This window comes from Stegodyphus dumicola, chromosome 10 (genome assembly GCF_044657685.1).
Source record: "Stegodyphus dumicola isolate Sdum_Otavi_A_Nest chromosome 10, ASM4465768v1".
Taxonomy (NCBI): Eukaryota; Metazoa; Arthropoda; class Arachnida; order Araneae; family Eresidae; genus Stegodyphus; species Stegodyphus dumicola.
The window spans coordinates 86,580,256-86,605,430 of NC_140777.1; the positions used below are offsets into that span (position 1 = coordinate 86,580,256).

General features: G+C 33.7%; 1 protein-coding gene and 1 long non-coding RNA gene across 2 annotated transcripts in view; one reads left to right on the forward strand and one right to left on the reverse strand.

Annotated features, from left to right (window-relative positions):
* LOC118192072 (glypican-6-like) overlaps nt 1–25,175 on the forward strand; it is a 419,518-nt gene that overhangs the window by 389,812 nt on the left and 4,531 nt on the right. Inside the window, exons 7-8 of the mRNA XM_085825209.1 lie at nt 4,617–4,897; nt 12,305–12,480. Of these exons, the coding sequence (XP_085681335.1) occupies nt 4,617–4,897; nt 12,305–12,480 (457 nt within the window). The remainder of the gene's footprint in view (nt 1–4,616; nt 4,898–12,304; nt 12,481–25,175) is intronic.
* LOC118192071 (uncharacterized) overlaps nt 1–25,175 on the reverse strand; it is a 296,284-nt gene that overhangs the window by 184,442 nt on the left and 86,667 nt on the right. The gene's annotated exons all lie outside the window — the stretch shown is intronic.

The window sequence follows — 25,175 nt, forward strand, 5'->3', positions numbered from 1 at the left end:
AACGTATGTACGTACGTATCTTGCATAACTCAAAAACGAGTAGCCTCAGAACGTTGAAATTTTGTATATAGGACTACTATAACATGTAGATGTGCACCTCGTATTTTGGTTGCAATCGGCCGCACCAAACGTATATAAATATATTTATATATATATCCACTCTGTTACCCGGTTCAGTGATCTCAGTTTCTTTACTCGTATATGTTTGTAAATTGTACATTTTTTCCTTAAAAATGATTGAATTATATTGTTTTTATCTTAAGGATTTTATGCCTTTAGTAAATCTGTGTGCAATATTTTTAGAATTATCAGCAATTTTAAAGTTGTTTAATTGCCGCTGAGCCTGTTTTAATGGCGGCCATTGATGTTTACATTTGAAACAGGAGTCTAGTGGATTTGTTGCCAATCTAGAGAAACTTAGATTGGCAACAACCAAGATAACGCATTCGTTTATTATTGCCAATTAAATCATGCTTAATTCTTTCTGGAAATTTTTGGAGGAAATAAGCGTTTAAGATTAATTCGTAAATTTTAATATAGATATTTTGAGTTTTTCTGTATTTTTGCCTTCTCGCGAAGTGAGAAATACTCAATCGTCTGTGAAAAACTGTTTCTTTTTTGTTTTATTTGCTTAATTTCTTTTATACATAGTTCTAGCTTTATTATAGTATTTGAATAGAACATGTGGCAACGATTAGATAATTCTTTAAATGATATACATTTTGTGCATTCTGAGTTATAATAGGAACGAAATATAATACTGTTAAGTAAACCTAGCGCCAGAGTGTCGCTATGGTAAACAAAGTGAATTTTAAAGAATGCATTTATTCTATTGTGGTTTAGGCGCTGTCGTCGAAGTAGGTTTAATTCAATCTAATAAGTTTAAATAAAATGCAAGAAAAAATGCGCATAATTTTATATTCCGTACAAGGAAGTCATGTGTTGTACACATCAGATTTTTTATATCCCGTCTCTGAGAATCAATACTTTAGAAGAGGTGAATATTTTTGAGGAAGAAAAGACACTTCAACTGGTTTCTTGGTTTCCTTTGTAGTTTAACGCCTATAAGAACATATGTTCATTATAATGCAAAGGTAGGGGTCATTTTGACCGTGTATGCATTTTAATGTTTTTTTTTACCTGTTTTGCCATTTAAAAAACATCGTAAGGCAATAAAAAATTGAAGAACAGTTAAAGTAACAAAGAGAGACAATAAACGTGACTGATAATAAATGTATTACAATTTTGAAACATTTACAAAAGTAGAAAACTTGTTGTTACCAAACATTCACATATTACATACTGGTGTAAACGTAAGTCCACAAAGTTCCTCAGTTCTAATCAACCAGTGTTGCCAATATCAGAACGTAAAAATGCCAGTTGGTCAAATTGACCATGTATACTTAATAGGTGTCAAAATTCTTTCTTTATAATTTCTCATTCAGCTACAGTATTTATATTTTTATTAACTACTGTAAGAAGCAGTTTATGTACAACATTCAAATAAATTAATTCAATAATAGTCTTTTTTTTTTAAGTCTTGGGGATATTTCAACTTCAGATTTGCAAGCTGCCTAGGTGGCAATCTGCTATTAAAGAGAAGGAATATTGCTTTATACATAGCTCTGCTGTTATTTTAAGCTTGTGCGTAATAGAGAGTTTCATTATTATCAGAAAAATTCAAGTTCAAACTGAGTTTAAATAGTAATCATGTGAAAGCGATTCTTGTCACATATTTAATAATTTATTTCCTGATTTTAATGAAGAATCTTCCTCTACGTTTGAAGAAAATTTAATAATAAATATCTGATGGGGATACCACATGACTTTCTTGTACAGCCTATTAAATTATGCTTTTTTTTTTTTTTTTTTTAGCTTTCATTTAAATTTATTTTCTCGAATTTCATTAGAGATATATTTCTCATTCCATTAATTCAGTTCTCACTTCGTGGCAAAGCAAAAATGCATAAAAACTCAAAACATCTTCATTAATAATTGTAAAATGTACAGAAACATAAAACACCAAGTAAGTTAAAAAAAAAAAAAACATTTCAGTTAAAATTAAAGTTTCTGCGCAAAACAACCAATTTGGCCAACGGGCAGGAAGACGTATTACTTTGAAAGTTTTCTTTTGATTCCACTCAGCCAAAAAAAAAAAAAAAAAAAAAAAAAAAAAAAAAAAAAAAAATTGTCGCTATGTAAACAAATAGCAGCCTCGTTGGGATTAGTACCAGTTTCAAGTTGTTTATAATTTTACAACTTTTGCATGTAGATTATCTAAAAACATAAAATCTTAACCGGAATATAAGAACAACATAATTCAATCATTTTCAAAGCAAAAAATGCACAATTTACCAAAATATAAAAACGAAACATTTGAACTCACTGAACCGGGTAACAGAGTAGGTATATATTATGGTGTTCGCCGCGGACGAAAACGTCGCGGAGAAAACAACGCAAGGCGAAAACGTCGTGCTACAAAACATCGTGGGAGAAAACATCGCGGTACAAAATATCGTCGTCGAAAATAAAACGGTTCAAAAACTTCGCAGTTTAAAAACATCGTCGTCGAAAATATCGTGGTAAAAACTAAAGTATCTACAAATCATCGCATGACGATAACATCGCAGACATGCTTTTTTCAGGTTTTAATAATTGTAAATGGATATTCCCATAATGATTTGTGAGCGCAAGATGTAAAGAAGGATAATTTTTACTTTCACATTTTTTTATTAACTTATAAATTTTTCCTGAAAAAGTGAGAAGGAAACTTAAGCATAGAAAATTAAATGCAACTTATATATTATACTTTTCATGAAAAATTACCAGTAAAAACTTTATAAAAAATGATTTATTAATGGCCTTTGTTAGTTAACTATGTCGGTTTAAAACTCTATTAAGTGCTATAAGTTGCATTAATTTGCTATGCTTAAATTTCCTTCTTACTTTTTCAGAAAAAATTTATTAGTTAATAAAAAAATGTGAAAGTAAAAATTATACTTCTTTCCATTTTGCGCTCACAAATCATTATGCGAATATCCATTTACAGTTATTAAAGCATGTCTGCGATGTTATCGTCATGCGATGATTTGTAGATACTTTTTTTTTACCACGATATTTTCGACGACGATGTTTTGTACCACGATGTTTTCTGTTTGCGATGTTTTCTCCCACGATGTTCTGTAGCACGACGTTTTCGCCTTGCATTCTTTTCTCCGCGACGTTTTCGTCTACGATGTTTTTGCCGCGATGTTTTCGGCTGTAACCATATATAACATATGTTACGCTGAAACACCGAAATCTGGAGAATGTCGACTTTCACCGGTGAATGTCAACATTCACATAGTCTCTTGGTGTATGTCCGAAATATTTTCCAAATACTCTTATTTCTGACTTACACCGGTCAATGTCGACATTCACCATGTACTAATGATGAATGTTGAACATATAACAATATTATATTTTCTTCTCCGTCATTAAGTCGCGAATAAAAGCACTTGAAACTTGAAATAAGAACTTAAGAACATGAGAACCTAAAACACACAATACATTCAAAGTGAGAAAGGAAAATAATAGAAGTTAAAAACTTACTTAATTATACAGTACGTTCTAAATGAGAAAATAAAATAACAGTCATAAAAAACATAATAAATTATGTGATTCAAATCTTATTTATTGCAAGAACTTAAACTATTATGGCACTTTATGACCTCTCTTTTCGACTTTCACCAGAGCATATCTATGATTGTCGACATACACCGGTGAGGGTCCGAATATACAAGAATGTAGCGAAATATTCGGTCTTTCACCGACGTATTTGGTGAATGCTGATATTCTTCGATGAAAGTCGACATTCTCCAATTTCGGTCTTTCACGGTAACATATATATGTACACGTTTGGTGCTGCCGACTGCAACTAAAATGGGAGGTGCGTAACTACTTGTTATAGCAGTACCATATGCAAAATTTTAACGTTCTGAGGCTACTCATTTAGAGTATTGCCAGGTGCATACAAACGTACGTACGTTCTTTCGCATTTTTTGGAAATTATTTTCTATTAAATTTTTTCTCGTTAACTTTTAGATAGAAAGATTGGCATTTTCAATATAATCGTCGGCTACTGTTTTGTATTCACTGGAATGCATAATAAGATATTTATTTTGGAAATGACTTCTAATATTGACAGATGGCTTGTACGCTTGTAGACAAAAGCTACACAAAAACACGTCCATAGTAACATACCCCTCAGTCGTATGGTACGAGATCCGGTATTTAGGAGACAAACTATGGAATATTTAAGTCATCCCACCTTTAGAACCGCATACAACAATCACGTTATCTTTCTTCCTTCACGTAGACATCATTTTCTTTGGAACTGCCTACATCACTTAGGTATTCTCTAAGAAACATAATGAATCAATTGCATAACATTCAGAACATGTTGAATCAGTGTTTATAAAATATAACTGAAGCAGATGAATTCATTTGCAGTCTTTTTCGAAGCATTTCAAATAAGGAATTGGCAATTTGTGTTCGTTAATAGCACAGTCATAAGGCTTAGTGTGATTGCTGTAATATTAGTATCATGCATAATTTTTCTTTCCTTTTCTTTTAAGCTTTTCAAACATTGTGGTAAACCACGACTTGGTAAGAGGGACGCTCGACATGAGCTCAATTTCGAGACATTGAAATTCGGACACCGCGAGAATGCAGTCCGCCCTACAACAGCGGCCGGCACTAGCATCGATCGTCTTGTTCAGAGCATCAAAAAGAAGATAAAGAAAACCAGGAACTTCTGGGTGCAGCTATCAAAAATCATGTGTACCAATCCTCAGGTGGCAGGTCAAACCAAAACCTTACCTGTGGATGACTGCTGGAATGGCTTGGACCGAGCTAAGTAAGTGGATTTATTTCTGGATTATCTGCATGATTATGCCATATATCCACTCTATTACCTGGCTCCGTGATCTCAGTTTCTTTACGCTTATATGTTTGTAAATTGTGCATTTTTTGCTTTATGATTGAATTATGTTGTTCTTATGTTTCGGTTAAGGTTTTTATGCCTTTAGGAAACCTGCAAGCGATATTTGTAGAGTTATCAAGAATTTAAAAGCTGTTTAAGTGCGGTTAAGCCTAATTTTTAAAGAACATGGCGGACATGTTTGTTTACATTTGAGACAGCAGAATAGTAGATTTGTTGCCAATCTAGAGAGACTGAGCTTCGCAACTACAAAGATAACGCCTTCATTTATTACTGCGAATTAAATCATGCTTAATCCCTTCTGGAATTTTGAGGAAATTAGTGTTTAAAATTTACTTCGTAATTTTTAATGCAGATATTTTGAGTTTTTATGTCTTTTTGCCTTGTCGCGAAGTGAGAACTGAATTAAATGAATGAGAAATACTAAATCGTCTGTGAAAAACTGTTCCTTTTTTGTTTTGTTTGCTTAATTTCTTTTATATATCGTTCTAGCTTTATTATAGTATTTGAATAAAACATGTGGCAACGGTTGGATAATTCTACAAATGATATAAACTTTGTGCATTCTGAGTTAGAATATGAACGAAATATAACGTTGTGAACGTAGCGCCAGAGTTATATATAGTTGTGAATGTAGTGCCAGAGTGTCGCTATAGTAAACAAATCTAGTGAATTTTAAAGAGTGCATTTATTCTATTGTGGCTTATGCGCTATCGACAAAGTAGATTTAATTCAATCCAATAAGTTTAATTGAAATGCAAGAAAAAATGCGTATAATTTAATATGCCGTACAAGTCCTGTGGTGTACACATCAGGTTTTTTTAATTTTTTTATTTTTATTTTTAATGATATGATCAGTGGCTTCTTTAGAAATTAGTATATCATTTAGCATTTCTTTAATAAAATTAAGCAATATATATCGGTGCTTGTGTTCAAACCAGCCAACGAAAAAAGTGGCTTTTCGAAAAAAGATGACTTTAGAAAAAGGAATTGATAAGAATGGCAACATAAGAATCACTCCTACGCCCCAGACTATAAGTCTGTTACTTTCAAAATAGGCAATTCAAGGTCATTTGGACTTGCCTTGTAAGCATGGTAACGACTAGCTCACGGATGAATGTCTGAACAAAAGCCGCAGATGAGGTTGAGAAAATAGATGCTTTACGATGGTAAGTTAGGTTGAGTATTAACCCCTTCGAGCCGGGTAACGAAAACGCGCGCTTATCGCTGAGGCCGGCAGTGTCTTACGCGAGCGTCTCTCCAGGGCCGGGGGCTTTTTTGCTACTAAGCCTAAATCCCTGAAATTTCCGAAATATCAACGCATTGTTTAATAATGCTCTATAGAGTATTTAAACGGCTTATGCTTTCTTTATAAATATTTATATATATATACTTTAATTACCTTATTTCTTGTTTAAATGCATATTTTACACGTTTTATTTTAATTACTCACCATTTTATGAATTTTAACATTATACATCTGAAAACTAAATATATTACTTAAAATTCTCTTTTCGTATGAAAAATTTGAAAACAGGGATCTACACACAGTCCTACGTTACATTCCTTGCACTCGTAATAACTCATTTGCCGTTTTGGAGGATTTTTCCGGGAATGTGAACAAACGAAGCATCGTCGTCTCATTTTCTTATCAGTCTCTTCTGAACAAAGTTTTGGAAAATGTCTTTCAGTTAATCTTTCAGAATCAATATCAGAATATCAGAATCAATATCTGAAATATTTTGCATCATTTCTGCTATTTCATGCTCTGTTAAACATTTTCGACGCTTCGACATTGCAACGGTAAAAACAAAGAATTCACGTCTAACAAGATGTAATTATTTTCTAAAAACTGAACTGCAAACCGAAATACCCAACGCTTTAGAGCAAATAAAACTTCTCTACTTACAGTAAACGACTACCACGTGCGAATAAAGTGCGATTTAAAGAGACGTCATAAATCACGCCATTCGGAAACATTTATTTCCCCGTTTGTTTATATAATCAAAAACACGTGTATGTGAGTCATGCTTCTCTCATTTCGAGTAGAAGGTCTAATTTACATGTATCTGAAACCATATGGACATACAGTGGCATCTTGTGGCAGAAATTATAGTTTGAAAAACGTTCCAAAGTACTGGCACAAATACGTGACAGTCGGTAGAGAATGGAACAATCCTCTGGCACGCCTGCGTGTCGGCCGGTAGGTAAGTGCGTTCGTTGCTGGCACGTATACGTGATAGTCGGCGCGAAGGTTTTAAGGCCTTTATACGTCTGTTTCAACCTTGAAGTAATTATAGTTAATATGCGGCCGAAAGATCTTGCATTTCAGTAAATCTGTAGGCCTAAAAGAGTCGGATATGATCCCAGTTAGACCGCATATTTGCAGTTGAGTTATATTCTTTTTTAAGCATTTGCTGTAGCTTATGATGAAAGGAGGGAAAAAAGTAAAATAAATGAGAAAATGTAACATTTTCCTGCCGTTTGAAGAAACCGACATTTCATTTTATCGAACATTCTCTGTCAGGTGAGTTACATGGTAGAGCACAATTCAAAGATGTGACTCATTCTGTCAGATTTTGATAACTTTACCACTGATGAATATGAAAAACCTTCCAGGTGCTTGCTGTCGTCTTTCCGCAAAGGAAGACGAGGTCGGGGTGGTGGGGGATGGGAAAGCACGTATTCATTCCTATCTGAGAAATCAAAAATTTTCGCCGTCTTTGATTCGGGTGCTGAGTAAACATCTGCCGGTTTCCATGTGGGTGAAAAAATTCCCTCTTGCGAAGAGTGGGCAAACAATTCCAGCTTCTAGTGATAGATATGTATAGGACGGGATGAGAGAGGGGGCAGATGTGGGGATGAAACAGGCGCTTTTCTTTTAACAGATGCTTTATGAAATATGAAACATGTGTGGTAATCGCGTTCGCTTTTACCTGGAGACTTGAAAGAAACGTGTGTTGAACTTTTTTTTATTCTATAGTGCTTATAATTTATGTATCAGAAATGCCTTTCAGAAGTATTTGATACTGTGTAAATGTGTCTATCTTGAAGTATAAGTAAACTTCCATAGAAGAAAATTGAATCTGATTGCGCTGGGGCATACTGAGATGCATTTTAGATGGTATAGAATGCAATGCCATCTAATACACTGCAATGCTAGTGAGGGTGTATATTGCCTCTGAAGAAAAGTAACGCATCGTAATTATTTTAGTTTAAAAAATCCATTTTGTAATAAAGTTCTATTCTACTTACAGCTTTCCTTTCAAGTCCCGTAATCATAGTTATTACTATCGTAAAATCCAGCTTCATCAAATGGGTAAATGCAATAACTGAATCCTGTACTAAAACATAATGACTTGTAGTATATCGGCTCAGAAGAACAACGATTTCAAATAATCTGAATAATTTAATATAATAAATAATATTTATTATACGTTTAGATCTTTAGTTTATTTGAATACCTTGCACGTTGATTTCACTTATTATGTATTGCGTTACTTGCTAACTTCTTTAAATTATGCTAAATTCATTTTTTTTTAAGCCCAAAGAGGCGTTAGACCCAAAGGGCTGTAGTCTCAAAACGGCATTTTGAGTCGTTTCAAACTGTTGCCACCAAATATTTTCGATGTGTTATATTTGAAGAAACTAAATAATGAAGCATCTGCACGAATGTTTCTCGCATTATGGAAAAACAACGGTACCTAGAGCCATCCAATTTTGAATTTGTTTTATTATCTATTTCAAATTTTATAAAACTTTAACGAATTTTTGGTTAACAAACTCAACGATTTCAAAGCGAGCACTGGCAACACTGTACGGGGGTGGGGAGTGGGAAGAAAATCTGAAAGGTTTCAGATTTTAAATTACGTCCAAAGGGGCTTTTTTTAACATTTTGTCTGTTACTTTTATTTATTAAATATCACGTTCTTCGCATTTTAAACCATAAAATTCAGTTCAAGAGCGATGCTATAAAATATTGAAAATATTTAAATTGAGCATATCTTTAGAATTTCCGATACAGAGTCTCGTGCGCTGGAGATAAAAGTGCTTTTTGTGTACAACTTTGCCATTGCTTGCTTTGAAATCCTTGAGTTTGTTAATAAAACATTCATTAAAGTTTTACAAAATGTGAAATCTATAATAAAACAAATTCTAAATTTGGGCTTCCACATGCCCATATTCGCAGTAGGATTACGTCATTCAAAATTCGATGGCTCTATGTACCGTTGTTTTATCGATGGCTCTATGTACCGTTGTTTTATGTTGTGCGAGAAGATTTTTCATTATTTAATTTCTTCAAACATAATGCAGGACTTTAACATTGGGTGGCAACACAGTTTAAAAAGTGAAACGGACATTTATAGTGAACCAACGCAAAAATCGCAAAACAAAAACAATAGTCCTTCAGGGACAAACCCCATTTGGACTAAAAATTCTATCTCCAGCGCCCGATACTGTGTATCGAAAATTCTAAAGATATGCTGTTTTTATATATTTTGTGATATTGCTGTTGAATTGAATTTTATGTGGTTTAAGTGCAAAGAACATGATATTTAATAAATGAAGGTTACACAAAAAACGTTAAAAATACTCCCGTATGGGCTTAATATAAAATCTAAAAGCTTTCAGACTTTTTTTTTTTTTTTTTTAAAGGCTTTCATTTATTTTGATTCATTTGCTACCAAGCGTTGTTTTCCCTCTCCAGTATCAAAATTTTACCACACAACTTCCAATTCTGTCTTATCATCGTCTCTAACAGCATCATGATGGTTATAATATTTTTTTCTTTTTGCTTTTTCTTTTCTGTTAAGCCAGTGTTAACATTTTTATGAAGTCTCCATGCCACTGAAAATTTTATTAGGAGTACTTTCATTCCAAGATATTGTTTTGATAGTAAAATTGTTTCATAAAAAGTCGTATAAAAATGAAATAAAAAAAATTAAGTATTTTTCCCCTCCATGCTTTTGTTCTTTTCTCTGATGGAGATTTTAAAACGGGAAAAGTAATTGTAGATAATATGTATGTTTGGTTAATTAATGATGAAAAAGCAATTGAGGGAATACATATTTAAGGATTTTTCTTTTTCAGTAACAGATAATTATACTTTTCACGCCCCCCCTTTGAAAAAACCGATTGGTTTCATCCACTACTGAGGTTTGAGGTTTGAGTAGTAGTTATGAATAATTCTGAATGTGCCTTTAAAGGTTTTAGAATTTGACTTGTAATAAATATCAAGATAATGAAATGAACTATGTCGCGGAAATTGAAGTGCTACCTTCTTTCATAAATGTTTCATTCTTTTTCTGCAAAATTTAACCTTAAAACGATAGCAATAAACATCAGAATTGTCTTGAAAAAAATTAGTAATTATCTAGATGTTTTTAGGCGGGAGGAAATGAATGTTTTATAAAATATTTAATCGGCTAAATGTGTTCAGGAAAACTTCTTTAAATTTAAAAATATTCCAAAATGTCCAAGTAGTTAATTGCTGGACTATTACATATATATATATATATATATATATATATATATATTATTAAGTTTTGTGTGTTACCTTTATTAAGTATCATGTTCTTCGCACTTAAACCACATAAAATTCAATTCAAGAGCAATTTTACAAAATATTTTTCCAATACACAAGGCACTGGAGATAAAAGTTTTTTTTTTTTTTTTTTTTTTTCCCCTCGTACTGTGTTTCCATGCTTAGATTCGAAATCGAACGGGAAAAGTAATTGTAGATAATATGTATGTTTGGTTAATTAATGATGAAAAAGCAATTGAGGCAATTGAAGGAATACATATTTAAGGATTTTTCTTTTTCAGTAACAGATAATTATACTTTTCACCCCCTCCCTTTGAAAAAACTGATTGGTTTCATCCACTACTGAGGTTTGAGTAGTAGTTATGAATAATTCTGAATGTGCCTTTAAAGGTTTTAGAATTTGACTCGTAATAAATATCAAGATAATGAAATGAACTATGTCGCGGAAATTGAAGTGCTACCTTCTTTCATAAATGTTTCATTCTTTTTCTGCAAAATTTAACCTTAAAACAATGGCAGTAAACATCAGAATTGTCTTGAAAAAAATTAGTAATTATCTAGATGTTTTTATGCGGAAGGAAATGAATGTTTTATAAAATATTTAATCAGCTAAATGTGTTCAGGAAAACTTCTTTAAATTTAAAAATATTCCAAAATGTCCAAGTAGTTAATTGCTGGACTATTATTTTATTTATTTTTTTATTTTATGGTGTATGTGTGTGCGCGTAAATTAAGATTTAGTAATCAGATTGGTAATTGAAAATAATTTAAGTTAAAAAGGAAATCTGAGAGCCTTCAAATTTTATATAACGTTCAAAAGGGCTTTTTTTTTTTTTTTTTTTTTTTTTTTTTTTTTTTTTTTAATATATATATAGTTTTGTGTGTTACCTTTATTAAGTATCATGTTCTTCGCACTTAAACCACATAAAATTCAATTCAACAGCAATTTTACGAAATGTTTTTCCGATACACAAGGCACTGGAGATAAAAGTTTTTTTTTTTTTTTTTTTCCTCGTACAGTGTTTCCATGCTTCGATTCGAAATCGTTGAATTTGTTAATCGAAAATTCGTTAAAGTTTTACAAAATTTGAAATAAGTATTGAAACAAGTTCGAAATTCAAAATTTGGGCTTTTAAGTGCCCATGTTCGGTTGGAGAACTTAAATTATTCAAAATTTGATGGCTCTAAGTACCTTTGTTTTTTGACAATGCGAAAAACATCCACGCAGTTTTTTCATTATTTAGTTTCTTTAAATATAGTACATGGCGATAATATTCAGTGGCAACAGTTTGAAAAGTGAACCAACGCAGAAAGTGAAACGACGCAAAATGCCGTTTTGCGACTAATAGACCTTTGGATCTAATGCACCTGGATGACCGTTTTGCTAATATGTGCAAATTGCTGCATGCATAGAGACTAAAAAATATTTAAGATTACATTTGGAAATCTTTTTGGGGGGAAGTAAGACTATTAACAGAGACAGTTTAGCTCATTATTTTTAGCACTTATCATCATGTTTTGGTTTCCAATCCACTGAAGAAAAAATCGGCACGCACGTTAGAATTACTGAATTACTTTCTAAAAAATTAAGCATAATATTCCATTATTTTCTTTCTAATCTTCTCTCCTCCCCCGAAAACGTGAGTTTATTATAAATCGTGAGTTTCAAATTTTGGTTTAAGACTAGAAAGAAATTATCGCTTTTCACTTAGATTCTTTCTGAAATTATTTATTTGTCGGGTGTTTATTGATTTAGTTTTTCTTTAAACATTTTGCAGGTACGATGCTGACTTAATGGGTGAAGGTTTAATGAATCAAACCAAAAATCCCGAGGTCAGCTTTGATGTCTCTCGTCAAAATAGCCTCATCAACCAACAAATCCTCACTTTGAAGCTCATCACCACGAAGCTCACCCACGCTTACAATGGCCTGGATGTCGAATGGCAAGATTCAAGTAAGTAATACATCTGTCTCTTGTTCTTCCGCGAGTGCTTCGACTCACCTTGGCAGAGGTAGAGAGTTACAACACCGTAAATCTGATGCCGCAACTATGTAGATCAGCCTAACAGCTGTCTGCCGTTCATCCCATGAGTCCTTCTTCTGTTACCATAATTTTCCTCAGCAGATGGGCGAGAGGCGTGGACAAAGCATGGAGGTAGGAAAGGGAGGAGGGGCCATTCCGCGCTAGAAGTGAAGCAGTGCTTTGAAGCTTGGGTCACCAGACGGGGTGTTTTTTGTTTACATTCAGAAGCTCGCTTGACAAAATTCTGATAGTATTTCTACACACGACAGTTCCATAGAAATCGAAAAAGGGACACTCTCGCATGAAAGAAACATTCATAGTGTGATGGATAATAGCAATTTGTATAGTTTACTGACATTTACGCAAAAATCACATCTTGGTTATTTTTCGATAACTAACAACAGCGATTTTGATTATGAATTTGTTTTATAAAATTCTAAGCTGTTGCACTACAAAAATATAGATTTTAAGAAAATTGCTAAAAGAGATCTGCCAAAATTTATTTTCTAGAAGATTTTAAAAGCTTGAAACTTGATGGCTAAATGTAAATATAAAATTATGTATGTTAAAATATTTGTAATTAGGCACATAGGTCAGATTAAGTTTTTATTAAATAGAGTAACGCATGCAAGGGCTATCTGCCTAAAGAGAGAGATGCCATCGTGGGGGAATTTTGAAGGAAAACTGACCTTTGAGTGGGTGTTAAAAATAATGCTTATAATTTTCATTCAAATTATATTCATATATATTATGTAAAACTTTCGGGTGTATGCTAAATTAGTGTAAATTACTTTACATGAAAAATATAGTGAATGCACAGAAATTAAAGATTTGCAAATATGACGGAAATGAAAAATAGGAAATATGTATGGGTATTTATGCATGTGCTTGCAAAAAGCATGTATCTGCCTTTGACAAAATACTTAAATATTCATTAAATTATTTATAAATGTATTTGAAATGAAGAATTTATTCACTTATAAACAACTGTGAAAGTACTGTGAAGAAATCTAATTATTAAATGTATCTAATTTATAATGATTATAAATGTTATCTAAATATATAATAACCTTAATATTGAATTGTAAACATAAATTGAAATCCTGTTGACAAATACGTTATAAAACTATTTAAGCAAGAATTGTTCGTATTGGAAAGCAATCTGTTAAAAGGTATTGTAAAGCAAATGCTATGAGATGCACACTTAAGAACGTAATAAAGAGTTTTGGAATATGTATTGTTGAAATGAAGGGTAAAAAAAAAAAATCTGATAAGTATAATTAAAAGAATTATTCCCTTTACATTTTATAATAACTCAGTTACAAGTTTTAAATAATAATTTTTAGAAATGTTCAGAGAAAGTCAAATACTATTTTCCTAATAATTCTCTAATTTAAAATGAACCGAATAGAACATTAATTATAAATTGACTTACATTTTTCGATTTAAAAGAAGCCAAAAAATCATGTCATATTTAAGAAAGTATTTTAGGAAGAAGCTCTATAAATAGAAAAGAAATAATGCATAATTTTAATATTAATAATACAATAAACTTTGATCTTAATTTTTGTACCTTAACCGAATAAAATCGAATTACCTTAATTTTTTTTTTCTAATGTAATTAACGAAAACTTGTGAAAATATTTCATTCAAATTAAACCATTCTGAGAAAACTGTCCTGTGAAAAGTATAGTATTTAATTCCGTTCAGAATGAAATGTTGTTTAAAAATATGTTGTTTTCACATACTTAGGACTCTGAAGTGTTGTAGAAAAAGAAAATATATACATTTATATGTATATTTGCGACGTAACCCGAACGCGTCAAATCCCATAGAACTCAATGGTAAATGACCCAATGTTTTGGTCACCACGTAGGGATCGCCGGTGCTTCAGAGCAGGGTACGGAGAAACTTGTTTAGGGCGACTCCTTCTTACTTCCTACCTCCATTGGACAAAGTGTCTTGTGTCTATCGCCTGTGGATAGTTCGAGGAAGCGACTGTGGATCTGTTTGTCCCCGTGCTTGAATAAACAGATTGCAAAATGATAGTCACCGTTATTTGCCGACCATATTCCATATTCAGTGTTTATCATCCCTCCGCAAGGAAACGTAACCTGCGCCATTTTCCTTTTGTGCCTTTTTTCTTTTATTTTGACAGGCTTCTGAGTTCGCTTAGTAACGGTATGTTTGTGCAGCTGTTTCTGACTGCCTGTTGCAATACATTCGATTAAGAGTAATATAAGTGAACCTTGGGTAGCATAAATAGTGTGTAAGCTAATTAATTATTAAAAATAACAATTTTCGAATTATAAACAGGTTAAATACCCAGAATTTGGTGGTGAAGATCCCGTGAGCACATACAAATGCAAGGCGAGTAAAGGATTGGATTGGGTTATTGTAATTTGGCACAAAACCTGTCAAGGCGAGTAAAGAATCGAATTTAATGGTGTTGTAAAACATAATCATTACTGCTTTTGTCCCATATACGGATAATTAAATAATAAAATAATAGTTTGTAAATATGGGTAATTAGATCTCCGGTAAAGAAATATACTGTTGCGTTATAAAGGTTCGTGGATTTTGAGTGACTGATGACAAGACTTGATGAAGAATCAAAACACAATTTATTACTCAGGGGAGTTCTAAAATCACGTTTACAATCTTCGAAAAACTACGATAAACACGCTGAAAAAATCACCAACACAGCCTTTAAACTATCAGGCAATAACGGTGAAAACAGCATCACGATAAAGCACCAGAGTACAGCTACCGACTCGGTTCGGTCATTCTCGGAACTCAACGTATTCTCGAGACTCTCCACACTACAACTCGCGGTGAACTCGACGATACACTCGTTAGCTTCAACGATGCACACTGTCGATGCAATAACTCGCGATACGCTGCTACTCCGCGTATAAGCAGAGTTTATATAGATTTTTGACCTGCTTTCGAAAACATTCTGGGCCAAAACGGTAAGAATTCGTTCCAGAATGTTCTCCATCCGTCTATGGCATATCGCTAATTTTGTCGTCAAATGTCGATAGATGGACGATTTAGAGCCAAATCTAGCAACCCTGCCTTCCCTCAAACGGCCTTGCGAAGCTATCTTAACTTGGCTAGGCATTTCGTAACAATATTTATGGAGGTGTATAAATATTTATTAAAAGAAACCGAAGCTGAGTATCGAAGATGTTCAATCTACTGGTGCTTCTGTGCCACATCGCCCATCAAACCATGCCAAAGGCAACATACAGAATTAAGAATTTATTAACAACTATCTTATAACCTGTGTTACTAATAAAAATACTGAATGTAGCATTTTGTTAAATGACTAAATGAAGGACGAACTTTGTTTGCGTTTACACGAGTTATGAATTAGCTGTCAAATTTATGAATTTTAAGACGCATGTCGTAGGAATTGTACAGCGCAACAAAACATTTGTACCAAGTTTTGTAATGTCCTGTCCATTAAAGAGAGGTGAAATAATAGCACGAGAAGATGACAACGGTATTGGGGTGCTAAAATGGAGAGATGATCGGGGTGTTAGAATATTATCAACAAAACATGCACTCATTATGACTTCAAGCTGAGATTATGGATCTTGGACCAAGATGTCGTCAAACGGTCGCCAACTTTGGCGAATTTTAAAGATTTCTTGCCAAATTTGACGACAAAAGTTAATCACCCAAAGCACAGCCAATTTGATAATACCTCGGCAATATAACGAGATAGCGTCAATGTTAAATGAAATTGCTCCCTGTAACTTTATTTTTCTGATAGAGCTTCATCTCTTCAGACTTTTCATGTTATATTATACAAAATTCGTAACAGTAGTTGGTCTTGAACTATAAAGGTAAGATATGAACACTGCATTCAGAAACCTGTAGAATGCAAAATTTGGGTAAGGATTTAGTAATAATAATTTCTTTTACACTGGCATTGGTAGAAGCTTCAGGATTCATCATAAATTTACCCACATAAAAAAAATAAAATCAATATATTGACGTGTGAGATTGCGTGCATTTTGCATCTAAAGACGTATCACAAAGCGAAGTTTTGGAAGGAGGTGTGACATTTTATTTCTAAATTTAACCGCTAATATCGCGAAATAGTACAAATTTAAACTCTTTAAATACAAGCTGTGCAACTGAGAGTTAATCAGCTGCTACATTATTAGCAATATTGAAAATGGATTGCAAATGCAAAGAAATAAATTCCGTGTAGACATGGAATTTTTGTCTTTGCATTCTATATTATAAAAAGCGCCATCTGTTGGTCAAAATATGAACTCCCCCCCCCCGAAAATGTCTACTACGGGTAGTTTATGAGGTATCTTGTATATATTTCTTGAAAAATTATTAGAATTGCTGTCATTTGGGATACTTCGAGAATTTTGTATTTTGGAAGTGAAAAAAATGTAGACATTTATATTGTGTATTAAAGTTTGACTTTTATTTACATGTAAAGTGAATTTCCTCTAAAATTGCATTTATTTATAAGGCTATCGGGAGCAAAATATTAAATGCTGGATTTTATTTCTCGGATTAAGGCAAAGAAACTTAAATTCGATTCTGCTATTTAAGCTGCATTTATGTTGATATACGAGCTTATGCTAAGTAGTTTATTGACAGTCAAACACTTTTTTCCTCGCCAAAAGTTTAGTGTTCATCTTATTTTTTCGTTTCCTTAAACTTGAGGGAAAAAAAGTAAAGGCAGTTATTAAACTGCGATTTGGTCGTTAAATGAAAAACAAATTCTTTCAGAAATTTAGTTTTAAAATCGTGGATTTTAAGAGGGGAGTAAGAAACTTTTGTTGTTTCTTCAGCGGCTTAGAAACTTCAAAAAAGTCATTTCTTTAATTTGTTGAACTTCTCTTATATTTATCTACGTACAACTTCATTCGAAATTCATTCTAACTCTCGGACATTATTTTATTCTTTCTCTTTCGCAGGGGGGGGGATATTTTCCAGTTCGTTCTCTTAAATTCTTTTATTTGATGTTGAAAAGTTTGGGAAAGTTAAAAAAAAATAGAAGTGCCATTAGCTTCTAAATCGTTTTTAATGAGCTATCTTCGAAAAATGAATTCGTTCCAGTAATTGGATGCTATTTGTCGTTATGATCCTCGTCAAATGCTCAAAAAACAAAAGTTTTCGCTGTTAATGCAAAACAGTTCGCCGCTCTTGCATGAAAATTTTGTTGTCATGGCGCCCGTCTTAAAATCTCATTTGGGCTGTTAAGAAAGAAATTTGTTTTTCAAGTAGGTAAATACAGTTGTGAAAGGTGTGGTAAACGCAAATGAGACTTCGCAGTTTTGTTTACGAAAGAAAATTCCGGTTCACTGACTTTGAATTTATTCAGCTTGTGCGAATTTGATGGGTTTTTTTACTTGTTTAGGGAAAGATTTTCGTATCGAATCAGCGCTTCTCTTAAATGCGGTGTTTGCGCCGGAATTATTTCCAGATTTATTTTAAAGTGTAAAACTTAGAAAGATAAAAATAATAATTAGCTCGTGAAAACTTGGCAGATATATAAATGCTCAGTTTATTAATCTCAGGAATCTACAGCGCTGTAGAAGTTTGAAAAATAATCGTATTTCCTTCGAAAATTTAATGTAGGATATCTTCAATTTAATTTTCGAACTGTAACCGCTCGGTTTATAAATTGAATCAAAGAATTACTAGTCAGGGATCTAAAGGGTTTTTACGCATTATTTGTAAACATCATGAATAGTCTGCGTAAGGATTCAAAATTTCGTAGTCAGGTTATTATGATGTCGTGCTAAAGCACGATTATAGGCTTAAGACCTGAAGGATACGAGTTAAAAACGGTATTCACTTTGGGGCATAACTATCACAAACATAAGTAAAACTCATAACTTTTAGGTATGAGATTCGTGATTAGACACCATTATGCCATTATACGTTGTTGTTTCGTCCTTGAATTTTATGGAAGAATGATTGCCAGATACTCAAGGAGGTTGGCCTTCTACTTCCACTCCAGTTTTGAGGGAAAGCACTCCGGTGGTGCTGAGGTCTCCCGCCTTTCACTCTTACCACCAAACCAATAGGCCAAAAAAGTACAGTAAGACCCCGCTTAACGCTGTTTCGGTTTAGGGCTCTTATTTCAACCCGGGGATTCCACAAAATCGCTCGCAGCATACGGGGATTCCCCAAAATATTATGCAGCGATAGGTTTCAAATACATATCCGAAAGAGTGTACTTGTATTTCTTGTTTGGTGCGGTATTGTACAGACATATTTTGAAGGGGTAAATGTGGAAGATGTCGAAGAAATAATTCAAGAAGCAGCGGGTAGTCTTTCTAATGATGAGCTCAAGGAATTAACTGAACAAGAAGAAAACAAAAATGTTCACAGAAGTGATTCAGAAGAAGAGCAAAAAGAACTTTCGATGGCGTTTTTAAAAAGGAGTTTGTCTACCATAACTGAAATAATGGATCAATTCATTGAAAATGATCCGAATTTTGACAGGAGCTCAAAAGTAAGGCGTGGTGTTAGAGATGCTCTATCCGTTTATGAAGAACTTTTAAGAGAACAACGCAAAAGAAAAAGGCAAACAACATTAGATGCTTCTGTCACAAAAAGACAGAACACTGAAAACGCGGAAGGCTAACTAAATATGACTGACTGAGAATTTTATTTGTTTTTTTTTTTTTAAGAATATTCGTTTTGTTCTTTATATTTTGTTTTTATTTTTGCAAGAAATAATAATGTGGTATTAATTTGGGCTTTAAGAAATAAATGTTTGGTTTTATTTTTATTAAAAAACATACTTTTTAAATTTAATACCTAACCAATTTCCTAGCCATCTTCCCCTAACCCCAATATTTACATGTAAAGATAGCCTCGTTTAGCGCTGTTTCGCATTACGCTCTACTTTGATTGAACGTATCCGGGGTCTTACTGTATTTAGAGTGCCCCCCTGTCGCAAAGGTACTATATCTTTAAAAACATCTATGCCTTCTCTGGGATTCGAACCCGGGTCATTCCATATCGCAGTATCTACTACCTGGGTAGCGTCATTGTACAAGTATACGCATTTAGTTCGAGATTTTCAGGTTCCTAGACCTTTTTAATGTGTTTAATGATAGGAATGAAAATGCGACATCAAGTTGTAAGGATTATGTTAATTTTATTAACAGTTAAATTTTAAGTTCCTTTCCTGTCAAATTCTTAACTTCAACTTAATACTTCCGGCCAGAGCATAGTTTTGGAATCACGTCTGAATAGTGAGGAAGAGCAGTATTTAACCGCGAAGTTCTTTGGTCTTAGCGAGAGAGAATCAGAGTTTCTGATATACGCGCGTCTGCTTTTGGGCAACTCTCTCTCTCTCTCTCAAAGCTGTTATTACGCTCGGCCGTACTCAGGCCCTTGCTAGCTTCTCAGTCATCTGGTGTTTAAGGGGCCAGCTGCATTAGAAACTTGATAGCTTCGGCTATATTTCTTTAGTTAAACTTAGTTTTAGTTTAATTCTTAGTCTCTTAAGTTCAAGCCCAAATGTCGGCTTTGATTGTACACTCCCAGGCGGAGTTTTGTTAAATCTTATTGGAATAATAAAGGATTAGTTACCCTTCTATCTTGTTGTTTCTTGCCACACGAACGTAAGCGATTATTCTCTTTCTAGTTCTTAAGATTCGTCACTTTCTATAGTAACTGAGTTTTACACAGTGAAAGTCTTACAAAGTATTTTGCTGTGATAGGTCTGTTTTTCTCTTCCTTAAAGGAAGCGCAGTAAGCTTTAAAAATGGCGCCATTTCTGCCGAAGAAACTTGGAAACTTCTGATGTTTCGATTTATTTGTCATAAAATATACAATCATCTAACATTTTGTTGTGATAGCAACCTACTAAAAAGAGGGGGCGGGGATTCGAAAAGCTTAAAATTAGTTCGATGACTGAAAATTAGAATCTTCAGAAAATTGGTGCAGAAAGTGACTGAAATCCTCTGCATTTAATAACAACTCTAAGGTACAGGTCTCTCATTCTCTCTAAAAAACTGTGAAACATTTTGTAAGCCAAAACACAGGAGAGTAAAGAAGCACTTACAATTTAATTATAGAGGACAAGAAGTTTTGATCGTTCCAGGCTCAAAAAATTATTGATCAAATTGTGACAAATAACATATAAAATTTAAAGTAACGCCAAAATACGATAAAAAAAATCAATGGCGTAGGATTGAAAAGTGGAAGTGATATATACTTAGTTTAGTTTCACCTTTTAGAATTAAGATAACTAAAAGTCGTATGGAGGCTCAGTAATTCCGTTGACTAGAATCTAAGAGAAGATTTCTTAGCATCTCGCTATCTTACAACTGGTCATAACAGGAAATACATTAAATGCTTACAACTTCTGTTTACAATGTGCTTTGATCATTGAAGTTAGAAGTATGTGTCTCTTGTGGCAGGTATTGAAATCTTAGAATACAACAATAGACTTGATTGGCTTATAAAGTGTGGCGAAACTATCTTAGTAGGAGCAGAATGTTGGAATTCAGGCATATTCAGTATATGAACTAGATTTTCCAAGAGCCGCAACTATTTATTTATATTTCTTTAAAAGTAGTAAAAAGAAAAGAAACGTTTGAAATAAATTAACAAAGATTACTTATTTTTTAATCATTTTTATTACCGTATATACTCGCGTATAAGTCGACCCCCCCCCACTTCGACATAAAAAATTCGTAGAAAATAAGAAACCCGCGTATAAGTCGACCCCCCACTTCCGAAATCGATCGAGAAACTTCGAAAAAAATTTTTAAGTACTACATTTATTCAAAATCATCTGAGAAAAAAAGTAAATATACGATAAAAATACCTTGGTAAATAAACAAAATCAAAATCCTTCAACGTCCGATTCATGGTCAGATTCGCCAAACATTTCATAGAACTCTTCTGTCGTCATTGGCTCGTCATCATACATATTTTCAGTCTCGAACTCTGTATTGTTACAATCACTACTACAGCCTTCGTCGTCATTTTCACTTTCAAAAACAGTATCATCTTCCGTGCCGTCTAGTTCGTTGCTAATACAACATTTTTTAAATGATTTTATAATAATTTCAGAGGGTATTTCGCAGGCATTCGCATTTTTCAGGGGCAAAAACATAAAAATTTCCAAAAGTGTCCACAATTTTGGCCACCACTGTAGTTCGTCACATAATTTAAGTCATGAAATTACTTCAAGTAAGTGACTTATTTGATAAGTCGTTCAATTCGAGTGCGGGAAGAAAACAACTGCATTATATAAAGAAATTTTTGAACTTCCGATTCTTTTAATTTTTTATGGCCCCGCGTATAAGTCGACCCCCCCACTTTGAAGTTTTTTTTTTTTTTTTTTTTTTTTTTTTTTGTCCAAAATATCTTGACTTATACGCGGGTATATACGGTACTTATAATCTCTAATAATTCTTCCTGTTCTTGTTCTATATCCAGTAAAGTATATTCTTACAATGCACACCTTTTTAATCTTTTACACGATATATTCAACTCTTTTTTGGGGGATAGTATTTTTGGGATTTTCTTTTTATCCGGAATAGGCTACTATCCGACATGAGTCAATATATTTTAATAAAAGTAAATTTAAAATGAAAAAAGATATCGAATATCTGCCGATTCAATATCCGAGGCTTACAGCAGAAGAGGAGGAAAATGTTAATTCCGACATCAACGGGACTTTTGTAGTGAATATTAGTTCAGTTACGCGAAATTCTATCATTCCACATTTGTTTCGAGCGATGTACTTTAATTTTCAGAATTAAGGGAATTTTCAAATTTCATGGACTTCAGTTACGCGAAATTCTATCATTCCACATTTGTTTCGAGCGATGTACTTTAATTTTCAGAATTAAGGGAATTTTCAAATTTCATGGACGTCATACCATGAATCATACCTAAGGCTCATCGACACAGTAAAGTCTAAAAGAGGGGTTGCGAGATCGAACAAAAACGGATGATTAATAAGGAATGCGACTCCCACTAACAGGCATATAGCTTTCACACTGAAATTGAAGTAATTCATGAGTCCATATGGCTGTTGGACCCACTCGTGCAGCAACGCTGTTTTCAAGTCCGGGAGGGGGAGGCAAGTTGTAAATGCCATTCGAAAATCATTCGAAAATCTGTATAGGGATTTAGGTATGGAGATCTGTTTGCAATCATCTCGGTTAATATCCTTAATTTCCAAATAAATCATACACCAGATTAGCCGTGCGTGAGCGAGCATTTCTTCCATAAAAACGAAGTGAGGGCTAGTTGCATTCCTGAAAAGGTGAACGTAGGTCTCTAGATCTCTTTCCTGTACCTTGCAGAAGACTGTACTCCCATCCAACAGGAGGTTTGGTCAGATCAACAAACCTCCATTACCGTATTGATCCATTTCACGGATGTTGGAAGACGAGTAGCGGATCTCTTATTTCCTCCAGATGAAGCATTTCGAGGATCAATCGCTAGACTGAATCGGGACTCATGCTCATTGATGCTTAGTAAAAAATTGACGTTTTCTGTTAAATGCACCATGCCTTTGTGTATAGAGTTGAACGAGACGCAAAGAGTAGGTCTTCTTGCAAAGAAACTTCTTTCCCATAGCTTTCTGGCAACAGTAACCGTTGAAACTCAACTCCTCGTGGCCGCATAGAAGTCACATAGAAGGTCACGCATCCTTATGGCCACAAAGAACGGAAAAGCTGTTATACTCTGTAACAGCTTTAAATATTATTAAAATCTTGTAGTGTAAATAATTTAATTAGATGAACATTAAGGTATATGTGAATGGCAATGTTTGAAACCAGGCTCTAGTACCACATGCGACTTGTATGTCGCCATTTTGAGTGCTAAATAAAGTTTTTTCTGTGTTCCATCAATGGAGTTTGCTTCATATTGCGAAATAAGTATCATAACTCCCAGTTACATCTCGCTGAAATTGATAAATATCGATTTTCATTGGCCCTTGTAGCTCTTGGACCAAATTAGACCAGATTTTCTTTATGAATCTGATATCCTTGAGCTGTTTGCATCAGTTGTACAGAAATCGCTGGGCATTGCATTTATATTCGAGCAATCTGCGCTTGAGATAGCTGCGCGATCAATCTCCCGACGATTCTACATCCATTATCCAAACATAGGTGGTCGCATATTTTTACTGAGTACTTCTGAAGTTCACCAAATGTTTGACGAGGGCATGAAAGAGGACCGGGAGTGCTAGGAAACGAAGCGACAGAATGCTTCATGCCCCTTTAACGTACCTTCTAAATACTCCGCCTTTTTATTTTTATTTATTTATTTTTGCAAATGTGATTTGTGCTTTTGTTTGAGTGCTTTTCGAGAAAAATCACCGAAATTAAGTTGCACTGGTGTTCAAAATTAAGTGAATGGGAATGATCTTCTCGCAACTTCTTTGGTTACTTATAAGTTCGCTGAAGTATTCGCATTTTATCTTAGTATCCCGGTTTGATGGGAATAAATTAGCAGCCTCTTGGAGCAGTCCTCGGCAATTTAATGACTGGAGGATCGAGTGAGACATTTCATAATTTCAAGTGACCCACTTGAGTTCCGAAAATCAAGTATGCGTAATATATAAAAATAAATTATAAATATGAAAAGAGAACATTTGAACGATACATAAAAATACACCGAAAATAAATAACATTTTTGTTTCTGATTACAAAGTTGCAATGACGAATCCAATGGCGGACTCTAGCCGTGTATAGACGTTGGCCTCTATTAAATCCAGAAGCGGTGATCTCTTTATTATGGAGGCACCTAATAGGTGGGTCGCCATTGCCTGCTATGAAGGGACGGACAAATTACATGCATGCCATCTCCGGGATTTGAACCCGGGTAATTCGGTACGGCAGTCAGAGTCACTAACTACATTCCAGAAAAAATGGCTTTGTCATTTTGTCTGCATTTGATTCAACTTATAAATGCGAACAAGTATTTTTTACGCATGAAATTCATTTTAAGAAAGAACTACAAAAAATTCAGATGCTTGTATTCGTCTTTAGGTGACTAATTGTAAGCCAGACTGGATTGTTTTGGCGTTGCAAGTTTAGCATCAGAGGAGCCATTAATATAAAAGAGAAAAATAAAGTGCATTAAGTTTTGTTTTTATTATAATTTCTATGCTTAAAGTGTATTGTAATTATTTTCTCAACAAAATTATTCACCAAAAAAACACTATTTTAAAATGAAAATACCACTGACTCGAAATGTCATCTTAATATACACATTTCGGTTGACTTTGACCCCGCAGGTTGTCGTCGCCTTTCGCAGAGGATCGCTGCTGTCAGTGGCCAGACTGTGTCAACTTGAATATCTCTTTGCTTCTTTGCCCACTGTTCTGCATTTAAAATTCGCATTATTGTTCTCTTTATTCCTAATAGTGCCCCATTACCACAGCTTTCGTACTCTAAGTTCATGCTTATCGCAATAGTGTACTCAAAGCGTAAAACTAATGATGCTTGAAAAGCGCTAGAGAGTACTAGATTATTAAAGCTGGGAATATCATGTGGTGCAATATAGGAATGTCATGTGGTGGGATGGGAATATCATGTGGTGCAATATAGTACTAGATTATTAAAGCTGGGAATATCATGTGGTGCAATATAGGAATG